Raw genomic sequence first — 20,737 nt, 5'->3', positions numbered from 1 at the left:
TCGAGCCCAGCCTCAGACTCCACGCAGAGCTTGTGTCAGCTTGAGGTTCCCTCTCCTGCTCCTTCTGCCCCTACTCCCACTCGCACTCTCCATCTCTCGGTAAAATAAATAGTAAGTTAAGCAGGCACAAATTATTCTGTACTATGTAACTAATAGAAGAAGATATGCTTAACTCTGTAAAACTATCTTCTCCCGGAAACCTCCAGCACACATCACACATATGGGTAAAGTGCCATCAGTCTTCTTGTTAAAGTCATGAAGAAGTCAAAGGCACCTACAAGTACTGCTACTTTTCAATATTTATGGAACTTCTTGGCCAGTGAAGTAAGACCAAGGAGAGGAAGGATCTTGTACTTGGAAAGATACAGAAAGTAAACAGACAAGTGTGACTATTTATAGACGGTATGATTATCCACCTAGAAAACCCAAGAGGATCAGTACAAAGACTACCAGAATTAATAAGAGAATTCAGCGGGGAGGCCAGATATGGTACCCTTAGCCTTCCTATACGCCAAAATAACTACTTAGAAACTTGAAGCAGCGAAGTATTTACAACAGCAGTAAAACTGGATCCATAAAATGCTCAGAAATAAACCTATCGAAAATATGTAAGACCTGTTTGAGGAAAGTCTTTAAAATCTACAGAAGAGAGGCTCTCAGTGAACACATATGTCACGTACTGATTGGGAAGACCCGGTGTTGCAAAGATGTTGGAAATGTAGTCCCTTGAAACCCGTTGACGTTACCTTGTCACAATCCTTCCTTCTGGGAAGCTGTTGGGATTTTTTTTCTTTTTAATGAGACAAGTTGCATCAGTATCTCTTAGAAAATAATCACCTGGGGCATCTCCTGCACCCAGCATCTTTGTTTGAAGCCTGTGTGGGCTCGTTCTTGCCCCTCAGTGTCTTGAATGAAGGGAAACTGTTGTCAGTCTGTGTCTCTGCAATGCGGCAGATGCCTGGAGGAGCACCAGGTTTCTACCCCAGGGGCATTAAAAGAGGATTGTCTCCCAGTGGTGCCCATAAAACGTGGCTGTGAATTGGACAAATGTCTCTGTCTCCACCCTTTGAACAAGCGAGCCGCCCCTGTGCAGGCGTCCTGGACTGCTCGGGCTGGGCATCATGGCCGGGAGTTGTGAGCGTTGTTCTGGCTGTGGATGAAAGGACGGTAAACACTTGACCGCGTCTCTCTTGCGCTCCTGGAACTACATCCTGGGATAATTAAAAGGGCTACTCCCGAGGAGTCATCCTGATTTGGCAGGTACTCAAACAGATGTCCTGTCTCATAAATAGACCTATAAATTCAATGTGGTCCTACTCAAAATCCTAACGTGGTTATTTCTGGACTTTGAAAAGCTGATTCCAAAATTCAACTGGATGAGAAAACAGACACGAACAGCCAAAAACAAGTTTTTTTTTAAGTTTCTGAAGAGAACTTCACCTACCCAATATAAAAACATATACTAAAACTATAATCATTAAAACAAAGTCCAGGGGCACCTGGGTGGCTCAGTCGATTAAGCCTCTGCCTTTGGCTCCAGTCGTGATCAAGTCCCGCATGGGGCTCCTTGCTCAGCAGAGAGCCTGCTTCTCTCCCTCTGCCTGCCGCTCCCCCTGCTTGTGTGCTCTCTCTCTCCGTGTCAAATAAATAAAATCTTAAAAAAAAAATAAAGTCCAATAGAGTATAAGAATCAGTAATAGTAGGAAGAGATAAATCTAGTGTTGGGATAGAAGAACACATCGAGAATTTAATCCCAAGTCTTATTTAAGATTCTTTAATGTAGCTTTGGTATTTTTTGCTTTTACTTCACCAACAATCGAACGATAGTATCAAATGGAAAAGTGCACGTGGCAATTTCTCGTTCTTAACGCTGCTTTAATGCTTCTCTCCTTCGGCCATTCTTGTGGTCCTCAGAAAAAGGATGGGTTGAAGGGCATAGACCTTGTTTGCAATGGCTTGCTGTACACTGAGGCAGGCCAGGGTGACTGTCCTCGCAGATGGCAGGACAGGTCAGAGCAGGCCACGGTCCCCAGCCCTCCCTTGCTTCCTGGGAATAATTGAGCAACACTAAGTAGCAGGCAGGGGTCTAGGTCCTTTGCACATATTGGAGTGGCAAAACTTCTTCACGGTTTCACAGCGAGTTAAGACTTGAACCTCAGGGGGTCTCAGAAAGCGACAACCTCCCAGGACTTCCGTCTTCCTGCCTTGTTTGCATGCCTGCCATCTTGGCCTGGCTTCCTCCCGTATGCACGCTCTAGCCCACGGTGCTCACAGTCATGCCTTGTTGGTATCCCTAACTCAGCTGTCACCTGGGACTGCTCCCTGGCAGTTCACCCCAAAGGGGACATCAAGGCTGCGGAATGCTCTCATCGTAGCTGTCACCGTGATGGCCTCGTGTAGGTGATGTCAGTGTTTGAGTGCTCTCCTGAACTGGAAGCGCCTTAGGGCAGGGACCCCCTCCATTCATCCTTTTATTCTCAGTGCTTGGCAGATAACTGCCATGAAATGTTGGCTATATAAATTTTGCCAGAATTTGCAGAAATGACCTGGAGAGAGTCATAATTGTGTCTTCTCAGTGATCCAGACAACTGACTCTCTGGCCATGTGTGGTGGTAACTGGCCCCCCTTTTGCTTGCACTGTTGCAGCTCATGAGATCTGAGCAGTCGGAGATGCGGAAACGGCAGATGCCTGCAGCCCAGGAGACCAGTGGCTCCACGCCAGGCCAGCCCGGAGCGGGGGACCGCGGGTCCAACGCCTGCTGCTTCTGCTGGTGCTGCTGCTGCAGCTGTTCCTGGTAAGGCTGGGGTTTTTCTCAGTCATGTGCTCCTGACTGGCAGAGGGTACCCCTGAGTAGTGTCAGCTTATGATTAACTCTCTACTTGTTTTTTGTGGGTTTTTTTAATATTTACTTATTTATTTGACAGAGAGAGCATGAGCAGGAGGGGTGGGGCGGGGGAGAGAATCTCAAGCAGACTTCATGCTAAATGTGGAGCCCAACATGGGGCTCAAACTCACAACCCTGAGATCACAACCTGAGCCGAAACCAAGAGTTGGATGCTTAACTGACTGTGCCACTCAGACGCCCCTTTAAACAACTACTATATGCCTGACACTGATTTGGGATCTGTGAAGGACAACAACATAACACACACACACACACACACAGACACACACACGAAGGGGCTCTGTATTCCAGCTCTCAAGGGACTTGAGAAACTGCTGTTTTAAAAAAGAGTATCAATTTTTTTTCCCATTGAAAATTTTTATTTTTTAAAATTTTTATTACGTTCAGTTAGCCACTGTATAGTACATCATTAGTTTTTGATGTAGTGTCCAATGATTCATTAGTTACGTATAACACCCAGTGCCCAAGGTACTTCTGTTCCAATCCCTGAAATCAAGTTAGTGTGTTAAACAACTAAAGAACAGTCTAAGGCCATTGGTGATCGAATATTAATATTTGGGCAGAAACAATAACTAGATGGTTAGGAAGCAGTGAACTCAAGGCAGTCTACTTGGTATTAAGGCTTTGTATATTATGCAGCCATCAAAAAAATGAAATCTGGCCATTTGCAACGACATTCCAGTGGATGGAACTAGAGGGTATTATGCTAAGTGAAATAAGTCAATCAGAGAAAGACAATGATATGATCTCACTGATGTGTGGAATTTAAGAAACAAGGCAGAGGATCATAGGGAAAGAAGGGAAAAAAAGAAACAAGATGAAACCAGAGAGGGAGGCAAACCGTAAGAGACTCTTAATCTCAGGAAACAAACTGAGGGTTGCTGGAGGGGAAGAAGGTGGGGATATGGGGTGACTGGGTGACGGACACTGGGGGGGTATGTATTGTGGTGAGCACTAGGTGTTGTGTAAGACTGATGAATCACAGACCTGTACTCCTGAAACAAATAATACATTATATGTTAATAATAACATAAATAAATAATTAATTATTTAATTAATTTGTAGAAGAGTTCGAATTTAAGGTGGGTCTTAAAGATTAAGGTTAAGTAGAGGGAGCTTATCTTCTGCTTTTCTTTTATTAATTTCATGTTTTCATAAAGAGAAATGTCAAAACATATGCTTAACAGAAGAATATAAAAATATAAGCTAACTTACTGGTACAAGAAGATGCAAAATCTTTGCTTTGAAAGAGAGATACACAACTTGAATGGAAAATATCCTTGACCATTTGAGTCACTGTCAAAGATCTGGAGAAATGTATAGAGTTTACACCTAGGAATCATGGGACCGTTAGGTGGCATTTCTGAAATCTTGACTACAAGAAGTGCTTATGCTTACCAAGTGTGTTCCTAACTTTAGGCAATTAAATTATTGTATATTAATGTAGGCTTGACCACAAGTCGGACCAAGCCCTCACTCCCCAGTAAAGAAGATGACCAGGTGATAGCACAGCTATCAACAACGGTGACAGGACTGTTATAATTGGGGTGAAGCAGGTGGAGGCTGACATTAAATGTCCAGGAAAATTTGGTCTCTTGATTGATTTGAGCTAGTGTTAACTTCCAGGAAGTTCCGATCTGGTGGATGGGACCCAGCAATACAACACTCTGAGGACTGATGGAGTCAGGATGGTGGGTGGTTGGCCTGTTCAGAGCAAAACCCCAGATGGCAAGTGGGAATATGAGAGATGTGGGGCTGGCAGGAGCCAAGCAGTCTGGCACTCCAGGAAAGGCTTCAGCCTTCAGGAATCTAAAGGACACGGCAGGAAACCAGAGGAGAGGCCCATCTTGGCACACCCTACATGCGTGGGTGTTCAGGACCCACCCTAGATCAGGAGGACACCCACCAGTGGTGACGGGATTTCATTTTAGCCCTTCTTCCAGTCTTTCACTCCACTAATCAGTTTCAGTGAGATAATTAGAGATGATGTTGAGAGATGGGCAGAGATACCCTGGTGCAGAGGAGACTCCTGTTGACCCCATCACCCTCCCTTTTCTGCTGCCTCAGAGGGACACAGGAGTCTGAGATTGTGCTCTGAACATGTACAGGACTGGTGGTGTGAACATAGCAGGTGGTGGCGTGCCATTTCCAGAGCAGGCTCCTTCTACTGACACCAACTATGGTGAATAAATTATAGAGCTGTGCTTAGACACCATCATCACAGCCAATACTTCTGCCTCACATATTGTGTGTGTACTTTATAGACAGTAGAACAATGAGAAACAATGTCGAATTGTTATATTGTACACCTGAATCTCATGTAACATTGTATGTTCATTATGATTCAATTAAAAGAATACAATAGAGCAATGTCTTCAACGAACTGGAGAAAAGCAATGGAAAACTTAGTCAAACTATAATTCAAGAGTGGGGGTAGGGGCACCTGGGTGGCTCAGTCATTAAGGGTCTGCCTTCGGCTCAGGGCATGATCCCGGCGTTATGGGATCGAGCCCCACATCAGGCTCCTCTACTGGGAGCCTGCTTCTTCCTCTCCCACTCCCCCTGCTTGTGTTCCCTCTCTCGCTGGCTGTCTCTCTCTCTCTCTCAAATAAATAAATAAAATCTTTTAAAAAAAAAAAAGAGTGGGGGTAAAACAAGACATTTTCAGACATCCAAAGGTCAACAGAGCTAACTGTCTTCAGACCCTCCCTAAAAGAACTAAGAAAGAGTGTGCTTCAGGAAGAAAAAGTGAACCCAGAGGGTAGTCATGAGAAACAAGTAACAGTCATGGACACATATAGCTATAAAACATCATATTTAATTTTGTGTTAAAAAGTGTAAATCCAAGGTTATAAACAAGTAATCTCATGTTCATGGTAGACAAATCAGATAACTTCAGACTTCCTTAGAAGAAAAATTACATTGTCTTTCCAAATTAATGGTTTTCTTGATTAGTCAGAAGTATCACAGATAGTTTCCCATTGATGGAAGACAATAAAAGAAATATAGAGAATGATCAACATATGACAAAAGTGGTATTAACAAAAGAGAGAATCAATAATTCTATAAATACCAAGATACTTGGTATTAGGGTGACCAGCTCATCCCAGTTGCCTGGGACTGTCTTGGTTTTAGCACTGAAAAGTCCTGTGCTCCAGAAAACCTGTGAGTCCCAGGCAAACCAGGAAAGTTGGTCACCCTACCTGGTATCCAAATCCACAAAAATATTTCTTTTTTTTTTTTTTAAGATTTTATTTATTTATTTGACAGAGATAGAGACAGCCAGCGAGAGAGGGAACACAAGCAGGGGGAGTGGGAGAGGAAGAAGCAGGCTCATAGCGGAGGAGCCTGATGTGGGGCTCGATCCCATAACGCTGGGATCACGCCCTGAGCTGAAGGCAGACGCTTAACTGCTGTGCCACCCAGGTGCCCCCACAAAAATATTTCTATTCCTATATTGCAGCACATACAAAACCCAATCTCTCCCTACCAAAAACAAACAAACCCAATATCAATTCCAGATGTTAGTTTAAAGGCCTAAATGTGAGTAGCCAATAATAAAATACAGGATATTATCTTTCTGATCTTGGTATTGGGAAGAACGACTTTTTAAAAAGTCATAAATCTGACTACAATAAAATATAAAAATGTGTCTAACAAGAAAAATAGAAACATATTCTACACAAAGACGTGTACATGAATATTTACAGCAGTATGATTAATACCAGCCAAAAAGTGGAAGGAACCCAAATGTCCATCAACTGGTGAATGGATGAACAAAATGTGGCATATACCCATACAGTTGAATATGATTTGACCATAAAAGGAGTGAAGTATTGAAACCCTAAAACCTGGATGAACTTTGAAAAGATGATGCTAAGTGAAAGAAGATAGACACCAAAGGCCACATGCCGTATGATTCCATTTATGTGAAATGTCCAGAATAGATAAATTCACAGAGACAGGAAGTAGATTAGCAGTTCCCTAGGCCTAGGGGAAATGGGTGCTGATGTGTACAGTTTCATTTTGCAGTGATAAACTGTTCTAAAATCATGGTGATGGGGGCGCCTGGGTGGCACAGTGGTTAAAGCATCTGCCTTCGGCTCAGGGCGTGATCCCGGCGTTATGGGATCGAGCCCCACATCGGGCTCCTCCGCTATGAGCCTGTTTCTTCCTCTCCCACTCCCCCTGCTTGTGTTCCCTCTCTCGCTGGCTGTCTCTATCTCTGTCAAATAAATAAATAAAATCTTAAAAAAAAAATCATGGTGATGGCTGCACAATGGTATGAATATACTAAAACCGTTGACTTCTACCATTTAAATTGTGAGTTTACAGTGTGCAAATTATATCTGAATAAAACTACTTTTAAAATGTGTTTAACAAAAGATCAGAAGTATAATGAACAGATAGAACATACTGGGAGAAGATAATTACAAGGCATTTAACAAACAAAGAACATTAACCTAGAACATATAAAGAAAGAACTTCAGGAGGTGGATAAGAATATAATAGCCAGAAGAAAAAAAAGCAAATGAAATGAAGGAGAAAACATAATCTGTTTGTGCTCCTACCAACAAGGATTGGATATGTGAAAGCTAAATATATAGCCTTCTAAATATAATACTCTACCCTAAAAAAACCTCTAGGTTTTTTTTTGCACATTTTGCACCTAGGCAAAAGGAGACCTGAATGAGAGGATTCACTGAAGCATTAATCTGATTGAGAAAAATTGAAAAGGTCTCTAAAGTTCATGAACAGAGAATGGATAAATATATTGCAGTGTAGTTATACAATGCAATACCATCTGCATTTAAATGCATGTGCTGGAGGGGGAAAAAAAATTTGGTGGGGCACCTGGGTGGCTCAGTTGGTTAAGCGTCCAACTGTTGATTTCGGCTCAGGTCATGATCTCAGGATTGTGGGATCAAGCCCCAAGTCGGGCTCCATGCTCAGCGTGGAGTCTGCTTGGAATTCTCTATACCCTCTCTCTCTGCCCCTCCCTGCCCCTCTCTCTCAAATAAATAAATAAATAAATAAATAAATAAATAAATAAATAAATAAAATCTTTTTTCTTTAAAGTACATAGCAAACTTTAACTGTTTCAATGTTTAATCTCCTTGATTTTTTTTTTCTCAGCATGCTTTTGAGACTTATCCATGTTGACAATACACAGTAGAGGCAATTTTTAAGAAAAGAAAAAGGCAATATGTTTTCAAAGACCTTGTATTATTTTTCTCAAAATTCTGCTTCATGGCCTTCTGGCATTTTGTTTTATCAAAGAAGTCATGCAGATGCTGGATTTCTTAAAAATAAATTTTTTCCTTTCTAGAAGATTGAAGAATTTTGTCCTCTTTGTAGCTCAAAAATTTACCAAAATATATCTAACCATGGGGCTTCTTTTACTGAATAGCACTTAAACATGGTGAGCAACTATTTTAGCTTTCAGCAACGTTTTCTTGTTCTACTGTAACAATAACAATACACTCAGGTTACAAACTTGACACAAAATAAATTTTTCACTTTTTTAAGAACACATTATCTCCTTGAGAAATATTTCTACTTTTAAAAAATAAGACATGGAAAAAATGTCAAAGCTTAAATAAAGATTGTGTTATTTAATTCACAATGTAACTTCCAGTTCTCTTAGAAATCTTGGGTCAAATTCATCCTTTCTTTTTCTCTTTGATTTTTCATACCCATTGTGTACTGATGTTTTCTGCTTACGAAAGAAGCTTAAGAAGTCGAGCAGTATTAATGCTCCTGCAGTGAGAACACCCTCCAGATGCCTCTTAAGTTTGTTTTTGTTTCGAAAAACCATTATTTACTGAAACTGGCATCATGGAAGCAACAAGTTAGAAGAGTTCCTGCATTTCTAATGACTTTGCATTAATGAAAGACAGCTAGCTGCACACACACACACATACACACACACACAATTACTGAAAATCCATAAAGCAAATGTGCTAAAAATAGGCTGAATTACTCTTATAAGATGGTGGAAAGAGTGGAAAGGAAAGATATAATAAAAGGAATAGAAAAGGGTACAGGAGCCATATAGTCGAATAAAGCAAGCTCAAATAACCAAGAATAAAAATCCATCTTGAAATTAATGGGGAACTAAAAGCATTCCTCCTGAAAGCAAGACCAAGGCAAGGGTGTCTATGCTCTCCCCTGCTGTGTAACGTTGCACTTTAGCTATGAGTTGATGCAGTGGGACAAGAGAATACAACCTGAGGCCCATGAATCAGAAGAGATGTGGGAAGACTCTCCCTGTCTGCAGAAGGTAGGAGAGTATACCTGGAAATCTCAAGAGAATTGTGGCTAAACTAATGCAAACACAGAAGAATTCAATACAAAGAAGCTATAGAATTAGTGTAAAAAAAAAAGAATAGCCTTCAGAACGTGAAGAACTCTTACAATTCAAAAGTAAAAAGACAAACCAACTTAAAAGTAGGCAAAAGAGGAGCTTCTGGGTGGCTCAGTCAGTTGAGCATCTGACTCTTTGATTTCGGCTGCGGTCATGATCTCAGGCTGGTGAGACAGAGCCAGGAGTTGGGCTCTGTGCTCAGCAGGAAGTCTGCTTGAGATTCTCTCTTCCTCTCTCTCTGTTCCCCCCCCCGCCCCACTCTCTCTAAAATACATAGATAAATCTTTTTTTAAAAAAAGACATTTAAATAAAAATAAATTAAATCACGGTGATGGGTAGTAAGGAGGGCACGTATTGCATGGTGCACTGGGTGTTATACACAACTAATGAATCATCGAGCCTTACATCGGAAACCGGGGATGTACTGTATGGTGACTAACATAATATAATAAAAAATCATTAAAAAAAAATTAATTAATTAATTAAATCAAATAAAGTAAAATTAGAAAATAAAAGTAGGCAAAAGATCTGAGTAGACAGGTCTCCAAAGAGGACATACAAATAGCTAAAGAAAAAATACTCCATCTCGTTAGCCATTAGCAAAATGTAAGTCAAAACCACAATGAGATACCACCTCCTACCCCCTGAGATGGTGAGAATAAAGAAGACAGACACTAACAAGTGTTGAAAAGGATGTGGAGAAACTGAGTCCCTCCGGCATTCCTGGTAGGAATGCAGCTGCTTTTGAAAACAGTTTCTTCAAAATGTTAAAAATAGAGTTACCACGGGAAAGCATTTCTGCTCCTAAGCATCTACCCAAAAGAAAAACAAACATCCACACAAAAAACTAGTACATGACCGTGACAGCAGAATTATTTGTAATAGCCAAAGAGCGCAACTAACCTGAATGCCCACCAGCTGATGGATGGGAACAAGCTGTCACAAAGCCATACAGTGGAATGTTATTAAGCTGCAAAAAGGAGTGAGGTACTGACACCCCCCACAATGAACCTTAAAAACATGACGCCAGGTGAAAGAAGGCAGCCACCAAAGACCGCGTGCTGTGTCACTCAGAAGAGGCGTGTCAACAGAGACAGGAAGTTGACTAGGGCTGGAGAACGTGGGATCTAGGGTGTAGTGAGGAGGGGCTGCTCCTTGGGGCTTCCTTTCAGAGTGATGAAAACGTTCTGAAGTTAGATTAGAGTGATGGTTGTATAACCTTGTGATTATGCTACAAACTACTGAATCGTACACTTTAAACAGGTGACTTCGTGTTATATAAATGATGCTCAGTAAAGCTACTAAGAAAGTAATAGCCTTGACGTGTGCAAACAGGAACCAGTTAGGAGACGAGAAGAAAATTGTGTTTGCTATAACAACACAAACACTTGGAATAAGTGTACAAAGTGTACAAAGAGATGTAGAAGATGTATACAAGGAAATTTAAAGTCTCCTGAAAGATACGATGAATTTTGATTGTGTGCTCTCCTGGTTTTCTCTCACACTTTTGCATGGCTGCCTATAAATATCTAAAACCTCCATTTTGACTGGAAACACAAACACATTTTGAGTAGAGAATGTATACTTTTTTTTCAAGGTGCAGAAATGAGATGAAAATCCAAAACATCCCCGATAACCTGACCTTATTATTACTTTCTAACGGACATGTTTTTATGAAAATAACTATTAATCGGGGTAGCCTGGGTGGCTCAGTTGCCTAAACGTCTGCCTTCGGCTCAGGTCATGATCCCGGGGTCCTGGGATCGAGTCCCGCATCAGGCTCCTTGTTCAGTGGGGAACCTGTTTCTCCCTCTGCCTGCTGCTCCCTCTGTTTGTGCTCTCTCTCTCTCTCCCTCAAATAAATAAAATCTTTAAAAAAAAAAAGAACTATTAATCTAAATGTAAACTCTCCCTCAACTAGTGTAAACCACAATATTATAATTTATTTTGCTAGTATTTTAGCATACTTTTGGTTTTTTTTTTTAAGATTTTTTATTTATTTGAGAGAGAGTATGCATGAGTGGGGAGCAGAGGCAGAGAGAGAGGGAGAAGCAGGCTCCCTGCTGAGTAGGCAGCCCAACGGGGCTCCATCCCAGGACCCCGAGATCATGACCTGAACTGAAGGCAGATGCTTAAGCGACTGAGCCACCCAGGTGCCCTACTTTTGGTTTTCTTAAGAAAACCAGTCAGGGTCAATTTTTTTCAAGAAAAGAAGGAAATTCTACTTGGTAATCTGGAGTTCCCTTTAAAATAGTCCTTGAAGCAGAATGATCTCAACTGACATGTAAATGTCTTGTTTCGTGCAGTCTTACGGTTAGAAACCAAGAAGAACAGAGACCCAGGAGGCCCTCCCATGAACTCCAACGAGAAGACCTTCCAACCTGTGAAGAAAGGTAAGATGGGTAGTAAGGAGGGCACGTATTGCATGGTGCACTGGGTGTTACACGCAACTAATGAATCATCGAACTTCACATCAAAAACCAGGGATGTACTGTATGGTGACTAACATAATATAATAAAGAAACATTAAAAAAAAAGAAAGGTAAATCTCATTATTGTTTAGCTCACTAAATTGACAGAAATGCCAGCCTCATTGTTTTGTATTTTCCAGCATTATAACACAGTTTCTCTAATTGCAGCTTAATAATATCAAATCATAATGTGGCATCCCATTTCCACTCTGCAGAGTTCACAATGTGACAGGAAGAAAAATTAGTTATTAATTTCATCCCTGCTAATCACAAATAGAAATTAATGCTTCCTGACAAATTATGACATTATGTTATTTTCATATGGATAGACTTTTTAAAATAAAAGACCATAATGAAACATACATGTTTGGTTTCCAGGAAAGTTTTAAACGCCCATTTTTTTCTTAACTATAAATTCATACTCTAGCTAATGTAGTGTTATCTTAATTTAAGTATTTCAAAAAAAAGTTGGGAAGAAAACACATAAATTACTTTCCATAATATCAGATTTTAAAATTATCTTTTTGTTCCTGTATTATCAGCTGGCTTACTTTCACTTACCTATTCTAATACCTTTTCTTGGTATTATACCTACGTAATTACAGATACTGGACAAATATCCTAAAAGCATTGTTCAAATAGGTCTTATATTAAATTGCTTATTTTTGAGGGGAAAAAACAAGTAGCCTAAAAGGTTACTTAAGTGTTTCTTTTTCATTCTTTATCTTATTTATCCTTACCCAGATTTTTCAAAGTCTGGGGAGTATATTAAAATCTTCCACAATTTGGGGCACCTGGCATGCTCAGTTGGAAGAGCATGAGACTTCACCTCAGGGTCATGAGTTCAAGCCCCATGTTTGGTGTAGAGATTACTAAAAAAATTAAATAAATGAAAACTTTTAAAAAGTCTTCCACAATTTATGAGTTTGTTTAAAAATAGCTTTTATCAAGGGGCACCTTGGTGGTTCAGTTCATGAAGTGTCTGCCTTCAGCTCAAGTCACAGTCTCGGAGTCGTGAGATTGAGCCCTGCATCCCACTCCCTGCTCAGCTGGGAGTCTGATTCTCCCTCTGCTCCTCCTCCAGCTCGTGTTCTCTCTTTTTCTCTCTCTCTCAATAAATAAAATCTTAAAAATTAAAAAAAAATTTTTTTTAAAGATAGCTTTTATCTTGAGGCACTTGGCTGGCTGAATTGGAAGAGCATGCGACTTGCGATTTCAGGGTTGTGAGTTCAAGCCCCATGCTGGGTGTAGAGATTACCAAAAAAAAAAAACCTTTTTAAAAATGGCTTTTACCGTATATATTTTGGTATGTTGTATTCTGTACCAAAGCCTTGAGTCTCTTATATCTGGAACCAGAATGCTTCATCGAGGCCTGACTGTAACTATCCTGCCAGTGGGACCTTGGGCACTTTACTGAGACGCCACACTCTGCCTTGGTTTCCTTGTGTGTAAAATGGGGATAATAGTTTACTGTGGCTATTGTTGTGAGCCCGGCAAGCATTCAATATATGTTGGCCATTATTTGTTCTCAATCAAATTCCAGAATATGAAATGACTTTATCCAACATAATGCCTTTTGTTTCCAATTCTATTTAGATATTAATATTATTCTTATTTGCATTTGCCTCATATATCTTTACCTGTCTACTTGTTCTTAAATTTTGTAATATTTTCTATGTTTCCTGAAAATAGCATTATGTTAGATTTTGGACCCATAGCAGTTTGTCTCTAAATGGGGCATTAGAATCCAATGACATTGGGTCAGTTATCTTGATGATGACTGGTAAATTTAGTCTTCTAGCATATTCTTTGATTCCTTGTAATACCTCCTAATTACTTCCTTAATTTATGTTTGTTTGGCTTTGGTTTGGGTTTTTGCTATTTGAACTGTGCCTTCTTTGTTTTTAGGTCCTTCAGTACTGTGGAAAGTATATGCTCGCTCTTATTTTAAATATTTTTATTTATTTGTTTGTTGGTTGGTGTGTTTAAGTAGGCTCCACACTCAATGTGGGGCTCGAACTCAAAACCCCGAGATCAAGAGTTACATGCTCTACCAACTGACCCAGCCAGGCACCTCTGCTCTCTCTTAATTTTAAAAAGATGTACTACCAATTGCCTTTAAGTTTTTCAGACTCATCCTTTAATATATATTTCTTAAACTGACAGGAGTAAAAAGGTATCTTTTGAATCTTCATATTTAAGGAGCGTAATTTAGCATACTTTACTCCACAAATTTAATTAATTATTTAATTAATTAAATAATAATTAATTATTTATTAAATAAATTAACTAACCTTTTAAATAACTTTTGGCTGTGTGGCAGAGTAGATAATCGGAGGGCCTTCCCAATGCAAACCAACGGATTTTGCATTACTCTAAAATGTTTGCATCGCTGGACTCCTAGAAAGGAAAATGACAAAGTACCTGAAAAACCAAACCAAATAAAAAGATAAGCAAAACCCTGAGTAGTGACTACTAAGCACGGGAAAGAAGGGTTTTCTCTGAGAACAGGGGCAGAGCAGGGTGGGGACATGGTGTTGAAACTGAGATCCCAGATTAAGCCCTGATTTATGAAAGGAGCCCAAGTGGTCATGGGTCAGTAACAACTCCTAGATCTCAGAAGAAGCCAACACATGACCTCCGCAAAAAGAAGAAAATATCCACAATTTTGACTCTTAGTTTTCTAAGGATTAAGACCCACCAGAATGTAAGCTAAAACTGAAAGGACACAACCCACAAATGACAGTCCACAGAAACAATGCTTGGATTTGGAGCCCGAAGGACGTCAGATATTAGAATCATCTGCAATAAAATATAAAGTAATGGTCTCTGAAATGTGTAAACCAATCAAGATGGATTCACAAAAATAAGTGAGCAGAATTCAACTATCAGAAGTGTCCTGGAGGACTGTGAAGTTGTACTATGGTTTTGCAAGATGCCACCTTGGGGAAACTGGACAAATGGCACATGGGATCCCTCTGTATTATTTTTTTCTTTATTTTGTTAATATTACTTTTCTGAAGCCAGAAGTCCAAAATCGGGTGTCAGCAGGGCCATGCTGTCTGATGGCTCTATGGGAGACCCCTTCCTCCCCTCTTAGAGCTCCTGTGATGGCATTCCTTGGCTTGTAGATGTACCGTCCTAATCACACGACCATCTTTCCCCGGTGTGTGCCTGTCTCAGCATCCGGACTCCCCTTTGTTTTTTCTTAAGATTTTATTTATTTATTTATTTATTTATTTATTTATTTATTTATTTGACAGAGAGAGAGAGAGAGAGCATGAGCAGGGCGAGTAGCAGGCAGAAGGAGAGGGAGAAGCAGGCTCCCGGCTGAGCAGAGAGCCTGATGCGGGGCTGGATCCCAGAACCTCGGGATCATGACCTGAGCCCAAGGCAGATGCTTAACTGACTGAACCACCCAGGCGCCCCCAGATTCCCCTTGTATCTAGATACCAGTCCTACTGGATCAGGGCTCATTTTAATCACCTAATTTTAACTTAGTTAAATCTACACAGACATGATTTCCAAATCCAATGACAACCTGAGGTACTAGAGTTAGGACGTCAACATATCTTTTTTAGGGAACGTTGTTTAACTCACAACACCCTCCTACAAAAGAAACACTGGATCCAATGGGTTTTACAGATTGGTTCCACAAAGCAGTTCTGGAATTAATCTTTCCAAGGTTATACAGGTCTTGTATAACTACCCAAATGTCTAAGAAATCAATTCAACAGGGATACCAAAACCAAAAGAGGACAGTACAACAATGGAAGGTTGGAGATAAATCCTGAGTACTTGGGAACTCTGGCCACATACACCAACGTGGGCGAATCTTAGACACTTAGTGTTGGGTGACCAAAGCAAGTGGCAGAAGACAACATAGAGCCAGCCATTTTTATAAAGTGAAGAAAAAAAAAACCACTGAAGGATATATTCTTCAGGGATACCTACCTACATAAAAACAATGAGAAGAAATTTAGGGGGAAAGAAATTATTTAATAGGGATCATTGTTGGACAGACGATGTTTTCTGACCTCAATATAATTAACATATAAGTAAAAATAAAGTAAACCAGGGTGAGTCCAAAGTCAAGCCCAGTAGTTCCCTCAGGAGAGTGGGGTGCGGCCATGGGACCACGGTAGGCGCAGCTGGTGGTGACGAGCTGGTTCTCACGGTGAGTGTGTTTATCATCCTTTCTAGCTTGCAGTTATATAACATATTCATCTCCCTTGCTCTTTAAAATTCTCTTTCAAGTTTTAAAAACCACAAAAGAGGCACAGCCCCATGGCTGTTCTGGAAGGTAGTGTGCTGAAGTCTGACGTACTTTTGTCGCAGGTGACTGAGAAGTCTTGGTCACATGCTTCTAGCACTTTTCTTTACTGTTACAATTTTAAAACTTTGCCAGGACTCATCGAGACGTAAACAAGTATGTTCTTAGCAGTTCTTCTAGCAATCAGTCTGCGAGCATCTCCAGCTGAACAATTTGAAAGAATCATACTTGCGTGTTTTTGCCAAAAGTGTAAAGAAATGAGCACAGCTCTCTCCCTTCCTAGGAGGGCCGAGGTGCACATTTTCATTCTCAGAGGGGAAAAGGGTATATACCCTTGCTAGTGAGGAAATTCAAAGTAACTACTGATAACACAGCTCCCTCTTGCCCATTTCTTTCCATCTCCACCAAGCCCAAGTCCCACTCTGGAGGAAGTCAACGCCTGGGCTCAGTCCTTCGACAAGGTAATGCTCACTCCAGCGGGAAGGAATGCTTTTCGGGAATTCCTCCGAACAGAATTCAGTGAAGAAAATATGCTTTTCTGGATGGCGTGCGAGGAACTGAAAAAGGAAGCTAATAAAACCATCATTGAAGAGAAAGCAAGGATAATCTATGAAGACTACATTTCTATTCTTTCTCCTAAAGAGGTGGGTACCCCTCAAAGGGCTTCCTCCCGGGAGGCCGTTGGTAAAACGAACTTCTTCAGTGTTGGATCACAGGGCACAGTATGGCTACCCCAAAACAGAGATGGCGATCCCACCCGCACTCGTAGTACCCGGATGCCTTTCACTGTGGTACCATATGCGGGCTCTCAGTGGGCCCGGAAATCTGTGAAAGCTTTTGGGCCTCTTTCTGGAGAAAGTATTTCTGACTTTCACCAGATTCTCCAGAAGGGGGAGTCTATGCATTTTATTGTAAACACTTTAAAAACATCATGCCCTGTAAGCGTTTCTTTAAATAAAATTATCCTTTTATTCTGAGCACCAGTTATTTTTAGAGCTATTTTTATTTGAATAGAAATAACCTTGGTAATATGTCACAGAGGTTTTCCCTGTGGTGTCCTTCCCTTAGAGCAGAGAGACATCAGTCAAGCTTCCATCCCCCAGTTTTTGTTCCTTCAAATCTAAAATCTGTGGGGTCAGGATGATCTCAAAACCGAGCTCCTTCTTTCTTAATTTTTTAAAGATTTATTTATTTGAGAGCGATCAGGCGAGTGAGTGGGGGGAGGGGCAGAGGGAGAGAGAGAGAGAGAGAGAGAATCTCCAGCAGATTCCCCACTAAGCATGGAGCCCAACACAGGGCTCAGTCTCACGACCTTGAGATCATGACCTGCTGAGCTGAAACCAAGAGTCGGAGGCTCACCAACTACGCCACCGGGGCGCCCCTAGCTCCTTCTTTCTTTAAATTCCAAGTGGAATTCCAAATTCTTTACATTCTTGAGTGGAACAGTAAGATAGACTAGGGTTTTCGTGGAAGCAGATCATAAAGTCTTACTAATTTTAAACTTTGGACTTATCGTGAGCACATGGCCAAGTCAGTGCCAGTCTGAAGTTGGAGTGTCAGAGTGGGGTTTGTACTTCGGAAAGAGCCCTCTGACCAAACAGTGGGGTGGTTTGGAGGGGCACTCAGGAGACAGGAGACCAGTTAGGAGGCCAGTGAACCAGTCCAGCAGGAAATGGTGAGTGACCTCCCCAGGGGTCTTGGCAGAAAAGAGGGACGAGGTGGACAGATCTGAAAAGGGTTAGAGAGGCAGGGTCCCCAAGACTTTGTGACTAAATACAGAGCCAGACGGAAAAAGAAGGATGAGAAGGACTTGGAACTGGATGGAAATAAATAGTTCTCTTCCTTCACAAGCTATCCAAGAAAGAGATCTGGAGATGCTGGCAATCTGTGTTGAATGTAGAGTTGGCCCTTGAACAACAGGGGGTTGGGGGCACTGACCTCACACACTCAATAATCTACATGTAACTTTGACTCCCCGAAAACTTAACTACTAAGAGCCTACGGTGGACTAGAAGCCTGACAACATAAACAGTCTGTTAACACGTGCTTTGTATATGTATTTTATACTGTATTCTTATAATAAAGTTACAGAAAAGAAATTGTTACTCGGAAATCATAAGAGAAAAATGCACTTACGGTACTTGATGTTTATTTAAAAAAAAAAATCCACTATAAGTGGACCCATGCAATTCAAACCCATGTTGTTCAAGGTCAGATATATTGAGTTACCTGTGAGGGGGCACAAGGGGCTTTCCAGGAGGAAAGTGGGTATATGCATCTGGAAAGATAGATCACTGAAGTCAGTATTTACTGATTTAGCTAGTCATATTTTCAGTTTTATCATAAAGAGTAGCATGTGCATTGTATAGCATTGGAACTATCATGGCCTCCCAGGGCAGAGCTGGTCTGGCTAAGGCTCTTTGCACAGAACAGAAAATACGTGAGCTCGTCTCTGCAGCCTGTACTCCTGTTTATTCGGCATTTGGTAGGTTGCTCTGGTCTGAGACAGCCTTTTCTAGGATGAGCAAAACATCAGAGAAAGAAGAGCCAGCATCTCCTAAGGACTTAATGAATTCCAAGCACTTTAAATAAATTCTCATTAAATCCCCACCAGCTACCATCACTGTCATCTCCTTTATGGAGAAGTTCGTGAGGGTGCAGCTTCCTTTGCCCCAGGCCCCACAACTAATCAGTGATGTAGCTGGGTTAATTTAAACACGGGCCCTGGGGCGCCTGGGTGGCTCAGTCGTTGGGCGTCTGCCTTTGGCTCAGGGCGTGATCCCAGGGTCCTGGGATCAAGCCCCACATCAGGCTCCACCGCTGGGAGCCTGCTTCTCCCTCTCCCACTCCCCCTGCTTGTGTTCCCTCTCTCGCTGGCTGTCTCTATCTCTGTCAAATAAATAGATGGAATCTTTAACATAAATAAATAAATAAATAAATAAATAAATAAATAAATAAATAAATAAAACACGCCCTGTGCTCTTAACCCTTCCACGGTGCTCTGAGTTAGCGTCCATTTACCAGCCAGCCTGACAAGCATTCCCAGAAATCTGCGGTTGGCTCTAGCCTGGGACCTCCAGGGTTTAGCCCTAATGCTATTAGGAAATTAGCAAGGCGTCAAGGACACGGTACAATCACTTTAAAGAAGGAAAACAATGTTGTGGTTTTCTAAAGCAGTGTGATCCCCACCAGCATTACCTAGAACTTGTGAGAAATACACATTTTCAGGCCCCTCCCCAGACCTCCCAAGTCAGAAACTCTGCAGCTGGCAGCCAGCAATCTGTTTAACAGGCATTCTAGGGCCTTCTGACACCAGGGAAATTTGAGAACCCTCTGTTGTTTATGTGTTCAGTTTCTTTTTCAGCAATTTAGATTTTTGGATGACTTTGTTTGGTTTGGGGTTTTTAAAAAACAGAACAAGGATTTCCAAAGAGAAATATATCTAATACCACTCTTCCGTGTTTCTGCTGACAGGTCAGCTTGGACTCCCGAGTAAGAGAAGTCATCAATAGGAACATGGTGGAGCCATCCCAACACATCTTTGATGATGCACAACTCCAGATCTACACGTTAATGCACAGAGACTCATATCCCCGGTTCATGAACTCTGCCCTCTATAAAGATCTGCTTCAGTCCTTAGCTGAGAAATCAGTTGAAGCATAGGATGTTATCAAATATATTTATTATTAATAAAATAATAAAAGAACTGATGGACTACATCTAGTACAGGGAACTTAGAGGTAGTAGTATCTTCTGCTAGAGTAATACTTGGGCTGTTTTAATCAGCAGACGCTTCCTTTTACAGAAGGCTATATATTCACATTGTAAACTGCGGCCACTTGTAGTGATACTTTTGAAAAAAAGGGGGGTATGGCTGTCTTAAAAAAAAGATAGTATATTTACATTTACGGTCACCACAGCATGTTGTCAATGGCAAAGAACATTCTAGAAGACTCTCTCCTGCCTGGGGCATGCGTGTCCACTGGCGCCAACAGGACTGCCTTTGTTTTGCATGAGTACAGTTTCTACCTGATGACTCTCCTCCCAAGGAAAAGGGATTCAAGTGTTTCTTAGCTACTCCTTCCTTCCGTCCAGCTGTTTTGGATAGTTTGCTTCTCAGTGCCATCACAGGACCCAAATTCCCATTTTATAAAGTGTCACCAACTTATAAAAATGGCATCCCGCTTTTATCTTAGAATCCGTGTATGTATGTGCACGTGTGTCTATAACGGTTAAGGAAAGTACTGTGCTCTTAAGTGGATCGGTCGCACCTGTTTGGTAAGAGAAGTAGTGTTTAGAAAAGTTCTTTCGTTGAAAAGTTACCATGATTTTATTATCAGAATCTGCCAACCTAAAGACTGAATTTTTAATTTGCTACTTAGTCGCGTTCATACTGGAACTTTCAAATAAGCATATTTTCATTTTTATTATTCAAAGAAATATGGGCATTTTCACTCAAAAAATAAAGCACAAGAGTTTTATCTCCTTTTTTTTTCTACATGTTAAATACTGGGGACTATAAGATGAAGTAAGTAGGGAGACATGCAAGGTATCATTTAGCTCCCAGACTAGCATTCTGAGTTTAGATCCCACTGTTTTTAATTGTAGGCGAATGGATAACTTAAACAGCTTCTAAGTAAAACTAGTGGTTTGTATCCCTAAGTCGTCCTGAAGAAACCCATCACTGCGGTGAATGGGAAAGACATGCAAAATCTGGAAC

General features: G+C 41.0%; 1 protein-coding gene across 1 annotated transcript in view; it reads left to right on the top strand.

The window, feature by feature from the left end:
- Positions 1-20,505, top strand: part of RGS20 (regulator of G protein signaling 20) — a 48,271-nt gene extending 27,766 nt beyond the window's left edge. Inside the window, exons 2-5 of the mRNA XM_087864878.1 lie at positions 2,647-2,795; positions 11,580-11,666; positions 16,427-16,661; positions 19,492-20,505. Coding sequence (XP_087721004.1) covers positions 2,647-2,795; positions 11,580-11,666; positions 16,427-16,661; positions 19,492-19,680 — 660 coding nt within the window. The 3' untranslated portion in view covers positions 19,681-20,505. The remainder of the gene's footprint in view (positions 1-2,646; positions 2,796-11,579; positions 11,667-16,426; positions 16,662-19,491) is intronic.
- Positions 20,506-20,737: the final 232 nt, after the last annotated feature.

Source organism: Ursus americanus, chromosome 9, assembly GCF_024610735.1.
Source record: "Ursus americanus isolate L20-20 chromosome 9, mUrsAme1.1.p, whole genome shotgun sequence".
Taxonomy (NCBI): domain Eukaryota; kingdom Metazoa; phylum Chordata; class Mammalia; order Carnivora; family Ursidae; genus Ursus; species Ursus americanus.
Note: the sequence above shows the minus strand (reverse complement) of the source record. Positions and strands in the feature narration are given on the sequence as shown.